At 39.9% G+C, this 7,068-nt stretch overlaps 2 protein-coding genes across 3 annotated transcripts in view; both read right to left on the reverse strand.

The window, feature by feature from the left end:
• Nucleotides 1–1,468, reverse strand: part of erh (ERH mRNA splicing and mitosis factor) — a 2,793-nt gene extending 1,325 nt beyond the window's left edge. Inside the window, exons 1-2 of the mRNA XM_032542724.1 lie at nucleotides 1,291–1,468; nucleotides 755–842 (exon numbers count right to left, since the gene is read on the reverse strand). Of these exons, the coding sequence (XP_032398615.1) occupies nucleotides 755–842; nucleotides 1,291–1,293 (91 nt within the window). The 5' untranslated portion in view covers nucleotides 1,294–1,468. The remainder of the gene's footprint in view (nucleotides 1–754; nucleotides 843–1,290) is intronic.
• Nucleotides 1,469–2,182: 714 nt separating this feature from the next.
• paplnb (papilin b, proteoglycan-like sulfated glycoprotein) overlaps nucleotides 2,183–7,068 on the reverse strand; it is a 5,450-nt gene continuing 564 nt past the window's right edge. Inside the window, exons 2-13 of one of the 2 annotated variants that reach the window (XM_032543407.1) lie at nucleotides 6,881–6,949; nucleotides 6,439–6,548; nucleotides 5,987–6,047; nucleotides 5,772–5,874; nucleotides 5,435–5,565; nucleotides 4,952–5,269; nucleotides 4,431–4,607; nucleotides 4,201–4,351; nucleotides 4,035–4,115; nucleotides 3,380–3,530; nucleotides 3,193–3,271; nucleotides 2,183–2,791 (exon numbers count right to left, since the gene is read on the reverse strand). In XM_032543407.1, coding sequence (XP_032399298.1) covers nucleotides 2,525–2,791; nucleotides 3,193–3,271; nucleotides 3,380–3,530; nucleotides 4,035–4,115; nucleotides 4,201–4,351; nucleotides 4,431–4,607; nucleotides 4,952–5,269; nucleotides 5,435–5,565; nucleotides 5,772–5,874; nucleotides 5,987–6,047; nucleotides 6,439–6,548; nucleotides 6,881–6,937 — 1,686 coding nt within the window. In that variant the 5' untranslated portion in view covers nucleotides 6,938–6,949 and the 3' untranslated portion in view covers nucleotides 2,183–2,524. Of the gene's footprint in view, nucleotides 2,792–3,192; nucleotides 3,272–3,379; nucleotides 3,531–4,034; nucleotides 4,116–4,200; nucleotides 4,352–4,430; nucleotides 4,608–4,951; nucleotides 5,270–5,434; nucleotides 5,566–5,771; nucleotides 5,875–5,986; nucleotides 6,048–6,438; nucleotides 6,549–6,880; nucleotides 6,977–7,068 lie in introns of both variants that reach the window. The other variant, XM_032543406.1, reaches the window with a different exon arrangement.

Genomic DNA, 7,068 nt, shown 5'->3' on the forward strand with positions numbered 1-7,068 from the left:
TCGGCATGAAGCTGGACTCACTGGTGACGGTGGCAGAGAGGAGGACAATGCCAGCCAGCCCCTGCACACCGTCATCAGCAGCCAGAGGAGCCTGTTCAGTGGAAGGCTGGTCCATCACAAGTGTTGGACCAACAGACTCAAGGACTCTTTTGTCCCTCATGCCATTACACTCTAGAACTCCTCTCTCGGGGGGAGGAGGAAATAGGGCAGAGAGAACAGTACATACGCACCTGGACTCACATAAATACCTGGACACTTTAACGCTAACACTTGACTCGATTATTATTACTACTGTTATATTTATACTGTCTTCCTCTTTTTTTCTCTCTATACTGTATTCTTCTAGCTAAAAACTGCTGCTGGAAATGTCAAATTTCAATTTCCTTGCGGGAGTCCTCCCAAAAGGATTAATAAAGAGAAGTCTAAGCCTAAATCCAAAAAGGGAGAGAAAGGAAAAATAAAGATAAATACAATTCCAAAACTATTTATGGAATATGTTCCAGTTGGTTGTGAGGTGAGAAATTACAAAACACATGGAAACTTAATATGTATATAATCACAGGCATTAAATGGGTGCAACGTTTCCTCACAGATCCTAAATGGTAAATAGTCTTCTTTTTTTTTTTTAAATGTGAAATAAATAAGATATGACTAATTAATGATCTGTGGGTTTAGACTAGCTCAATACACCAAAAGGTAAAAACAGCAACGTGACGTCTTAGTGTAGACTATTTTAAAACAGCTGAAGACTCACCTTCCATACATTCATTCACTGACTCGTAGTCGGCATATGTGCGGCCCTCGGGTCTCTTGGTTGGCTGGACAAGCAAAATTGTGTGCGACTGTAAAGATGATTAAATAACGTTACACAAAATAATGCAAGCTTATTATATCACACATTACATGAATTATTGATGCGTAGATTTAGGTTTTGCTGTGATGCATCTAAGCATGACGAGTAACGTTAATCTTCTCCCCAAGGTTTTCAAACAGAAGATAAACGCTCGTTAGTGAGCAACAGATAACCGACTGAGATGTCCCGCATAACTTACTTTATTTAGGATTACAAACAGAGATAAGTTGGGATAATTCAGTGTTGACTTTAAAACTAACGTTAGGAGTTCATGGCAAGGGAGGAAACTAGCTAGACAAAATACACGTTTGACTGAGTAAGTAGCGTTAAGCATCGTAGCTTGTTAACGTTAGCTTAGCGACGATGGACTAACAGGAGCTAATATAGCTAATACCGCATGTTTTCACCTCTTAAAACGTAAAGCAAAACACTCTTACCATTTTTGCGCTGACTGCAGACTCTTTATATTTATTGAGGATGCAAAACTGCAAAAAAAAAATCGTTGTTTATTGCTTCTCTATTCCTTGTGCGATGTAGCGTTAGCTAGCTTGCTGTTGGAAAAGATTTCAGAGGAAATGAAATACGATTTTTCTTTTTTCTTTTTCCGTTTGTAAAGTAAGGTGTCTTCAAAATAAAGTGTTTGTTTCAAAATAAAGTTCTGGCCTTAAAAAGGGATCGTTGTTTTTTCTAATGTGTTTAGAAATATTTTGTCTGTTCTGGAAAATGTATTTTTATACGTGGGTAGCAATCCCATGAAGTGCAAATACCCTATTGCAAGTAAAAGTCCTGCATTCAAATCTTATTAAGTAAAAGTACTTAATCATCAGAAAAATAAGTATCAATAGTAAAATAGGTAGGCCCTATGTAGGCTACAGTAATGGCTCTTGTCAGTTTTATACTGCTGCATATTTTATTACTGGATTATACTTTTCAATGCATTTAATGTGTAAATAGTATGCTAATACGATAGCTGGTCAATGTTGTAGTAACAATGCTACATATTGTACACATCTAAGAAAGTACAATATTTGCCTTTGTAATGGGGTAACATGTTACATATATATACAGTATAGTATAGCACATACATATAGTAGTATATAGTAGTACATATAGTAAACGAATAAATTATTTGTTTAAAATAACAGAAAATGAGTATCCTCAATATTATTACCTCAAACTGTATTTAACTACATTACTTGAGTAAATGTGGCAAGTTACTTCACACCACATTATTTTTTTTGTGAAAACAGACCAAGAGTTTAATAAACATATTCAAATTTAAGTAAAGGGCATTTTTGGAAATATTGAAAATGCAGATGAAGACAAAGATAAACCACACCATTTTTATTGATTACGTCAATGATTTAACTTGGGTAATCACATTGACATTATTTTATTTTAGTCCAGATCTAAAAGTAAAAATATATAAGTGAACATATAAGCATCACAAAAAGATAAGAAAATCAGAACCATCTGCTGCAATTATGTCACTTATAATGTGAGATTAGATCATTTTTTGATGTAAAGTGTGATGTTTAAATGAAAGGCAGGATGTGGTTAGTTTTAATACATGTTTCTGTGTGTCTTCACATAAACAAATACGTGTGTACAAATATCACGTAATAGCTTCATAGAGACGGCCCTGATTTTGGGTCATAGTTGTGAGCATGGTTATGACCTTGCCCTCAAAGCACCACTGGTTGACCCTCTCCTTGGGGTCCCTCTTGGGGTCGCCACACCCCCACACTCTCTCCGGCATGCTTCTAGGGACACAAAGTTATTAGCATTTCCCTGGCAGCTTCCATACCAGAACTCAGTACATTTGCCAGTGCCTGAGTCATAGTAGAATCGGACCATCCAAGTATCACAGGGGCCTTCATCACGAGGCATGGAGCACATATTACCAGTGGATGGAGGGGCAGGAGGTGGTGGCTGTTGCTTGGAAACAAGGACAGAAAGAGAGATAAATCACCCTGTATAGCCAGTAAATGTAGCATACATATTTACATTTATATTTAGCAGGGACAGTTGCAGTTCTTTTTTTTTTAAATAATGTATTACAGTAAGATAGCGTTGTACTTCCGTAAAGTTGGGGGACTTGTTAAAGACAACTTAAAATAATAACGATCAAAACTTGTGCAGCAGACACCAACAAATCCTGATTTTGAGTCGTTACTATGGGTCAAGCTTTAAAAACACTGCATCCCACACTTCCCTTAATGCTAAAAATGCTAATTTTGACTTGTAAAGTCAGTGGAGAGCCCCTTTAATAAATCTGAATTATTTAACAACGTAAATGAGTTGATTGAAACCAGATGAGAAACTGATGTGACTCCTACCACAGCTGTCAGGTACTCAGGACATCCAGCCCTTCCAAATCCTTGAGCTGGAGTCACACCATCCAAACAACAGCCATACCTAAGGAAGAGATTTTTTTTCTTCACGTTGGACACACTTTATATATAGCCAATGTGCAATTCATCAATTGAATTTATGTAATAGATTTCATCCAGGGAGCCGTGTTACCTAGTGCGAACACAGTCATCTCGGGAGCAGCCCTCGTTCCTGAGCCCTGTGGCAGGGGTTTGGCCGTCAGGACAGCAGCCATAGAATGACTGTGCACAGTGAGGACCAATCACAGGAGGGTAGGTAGCAGTGTCTGTATGTGGCCTGGAAGCTAAAGCAAGTAAACACAGACGTGGTCAAACGAGCTTGCCATGGACCTGGGATAATATGTGTTCATCCTTTTTTAAAGGTATAGGGTTAAATTTCGTTAGGTTTGGCTGGATATTCTTTTAGAATGACTTTCAGTGGTAAGCTAGTAAGCTTACCACTGGTAAGCTTACTGGTAAGCTAGTAAAATAAACACTTTTGGTTTTGTGTTTGTGAATGAGAAACAAGAAAGCCATCAAAAAAGCAGTCTAGTCATGGTCTAGATGGCAATAATTACAACATAAGGGCACCACTTCCTTTACTGCTCGAGAATGCATCCAAAAAATGCATAAAAATAATCTGAGTAATACCTGGGCTCAAATAACTAGTTGTGCATTCACTTAAAAAACTCTTTATATATCTTCCTAACTACTGCTTTGACTGCACGTATAAAAAATATTTTTATGTTCAATCACACATAGAAAGAAAATAACGTTTCAACAAAACATCCTCCACATACTCTACACACCTGAAGGGTCTCCTGGAACATGGGGCACAAATCCTCTCATGGTGCTTTCATGTGCCCTTGGGTCCTGTACACTCGGGACCGCTAAACATAAAGTACATTGTTTAAATACAAACAAGTACAGACAATCAAACCAAAAGAGTGTTTGATTGGTACAGATTTGGCTCACTCTGTGCTCTGGGACATTGCTGTGAGTTGCATGTCTCCACAGAGAGAGGTCTACTGGCTGTTCCACAGCGGGCCTCTGAGTAAGGGTTTAAATCTGTATCAAAACAGCCCACTCTCCTCTCTCTCACACCCCCACCGCAGCTTCTGGTGCACTGCAGAGAAAAAACAGGAGAGGGTAATTATTGTTGCGATAAAGGAGAGGCAACACTTTTTATGCTCAGTTTCACCTACCAGTCCGTAGTCGGTCACGTGCCAGGTGATGTGTGTGTGACAGGCAGGTCTGCGGCAGGACTGGACAGAAGGGGGTCTTGCCAGTCCACTACAGGCATGGTCAGCCAGACGTTCCCCACCCGACCCAACACAGGTCACCTCCCTCGTCTGCTGGCCCTCCCCACAAGTCACCGAGCACTGACCACCATATGTGACAAAATGTAAAATTAGTTTTCAGTCCCACCAAAAAACTACAATTAAAATATCATTAACAATTCAATATGGATTCTTCAGCCTAATGATCCTAGATAATTGAGACCACAGTCAAGACAGAAAAGCAAAATCTTCACTCCACTCTTGGACAGTGCAAAAATACAGAAAAAGTGAACATAGATTGGTACACTTATGTTGTATGTTCTACTGTGCAAATATACACCAAAAGTCTTTTGTTGGGCCTTCTTCCCATTCTGTGGCCAGAAACAATGCCCTTGCCTGTCTGTATGATACTCAACATTTAAGGTTCTCTACTGTAGGGTACAAACCACACTGAAGCTGGAGACACTGTACTCCGCAGCACACGGATGCATGTTGCAGGCCTGCTGGCTGTGTGGCCTCTGCAGGCGCTGGGTGATGCAGTAAGACTCTTCCACCACACGGGGGTTCGCTGGGTCCTGAACCCAACACTCCACGTTGCGATACTGCATGCCTCCATTGCATGAGGCAGAGCATTGTCCATAGACACCAGTTTTGTAGATATATGTGAGTGTCTCCCTTGGGTGAGGAGCAACAGCAATGGGGGCAGCAGAGTGTACGGAATTAGTGTCCTCATCCAAGCCCATAAACTCTCCGTGGGTCAGTATCTGGAGAGAGACAAATTATTTTCAATTACAATAATGTACTTGTACACTTCTGAATATAAACAAAGCTACTAATTAAGTAAAATATACACTGATATTCTGCAGATAAACATTACAAGAGCTCTGAAAGTCTGTCATCATATTTTGGATCCCAGTTTTTTCCCCCACCCTGCAGATGCCAGCCACACAGATATCAGTGCGGCCCACATAGCATGGAGTCCCATCCACCACTGCGGGTCTGTGTCGGTAGAAGAAGTTCTGTCCTCTTGGGACACAGGTCAGCTCACATGGATTGGATGCTGCAAAACAAATAGTAGATTGGTAGATCCATTAGTATACACACTAACTTTTAATGTGTTTGGACTGCCATGAACCAGGGTTTTATGCATAGTGTAGTGCAACACAAGTAGTGTCAGAATGTATGTTATGACAAACTTGATTAACACCTACACCTCTGGTAATCAAAGGAGGAATGTGGAAGTACTATACATAATAGGTCTTGTACCTCCATAATAAGGCACCCATGTCTGCCTCTTGCTCTGAAAGTCCATTCTGTCAAACTGGGCGCACTGCTCCTCCCTGAAGTCCCTTGATCCAGCTGGACATTCCTGTAATGACACAACTTGTTGGATTATTGGCATATTTTAAGACCCATTAGTGCAGGTTGTGGGTGGATGCAATTTAATAGGTGGAGGAAAAAAATGGATTAAGGATAATTACATGTGTGTTGCAGGTTCGGAAAGACTTAGAGGAGCCTATGCAGTTATGTCCCCCATCTGTCCTGTAAGAAAAAAAGGAAAGAATGCTTTACACTTGCAATCCAAATATCTCTCTTTATTTTTAAATGTATTTGGCTTGATTGGTCATGTGTGCAATATATGCCATTGATGCATAACTTTATAATTTATCTCATTGTGATGTTTTATGAAGAATAAAGTAGAGACTGAAAATCAAAAGGAGATGCAAAATAAAAGAGAGCCATAGATGTGGAACATAAAAAAAAAGATGCTTTGACAAGTGCTGTGCTACTTTTATTCCTGATAAAATCCTAGCGACCTGCATTGTAAAATCTTTAATAGATAAGACATCCCATCCTATCACCCTATGTCTCCATGTCTTACCCATTGACTGTAAAATTAGTTTTAAAATGTATAAACAGTCTATGGTCCTACCTCGAAGTGATACATTTCCTGGTTCGCATTGCCACCCCTATGCCACAAGTGCGGCTGCAGGGCCCATAGGCTCCAAACTCTCCCCAGTAGTCATGGGTTGGCTGTGTCAGCTTAAAAAAATGACAGTAAAACTCTGGTTCTGCAGCTCCGCTTCTGGAACACACAGTACTCTCACACACCATATCATAATCCATCACAAACCACTAACACACACTGAGGGCATGTTGGAATCACCAAAAATAGAAGCTGGAACATTTAACCTCAAACTGTCCCCTTCAGGTTGCATAAACCCGCTTTATGGCATGTGAACAGCATCATTGCTGGCAGAAAGTACATACTGTACTAAGTGTTCTTTGCTATTTCCATCTATACTAAAGCACGTATTACTGACATGAACTTTCAAATAGTAAAATGTTATTAATATCGTTGAAGTGAGACTCACAGTGAAAGCAGGTACAGCCAGCAGCTGTAGGAGAACCAGGACTTGTAGGGTCTTCATTTTCACCAGAAGCTACAGCAGAACTACTGATGAGGATGGCTGCAAAATAACTCAACTTTCAATACAAGCACGTATTTTCATTAGATTAGATTAGATTCAACTTTATTGTCATTACACAGGTACAGGTACAA

Source organism: Etheostoma spectabile, chromosome 18, assembly GCF_008692095.1.
Source record: "Etheostoma spectabile isolate EspeVRDwgs_2016 chromosome 18, UIUC_Espe_1.0, whole genome shotgun sequence".
NCBI lineage: Eukaryota > Metazoa > Chordata > Actinopteri > Perciformes > Percidae > Etheostoma > Etheostoma spectabile.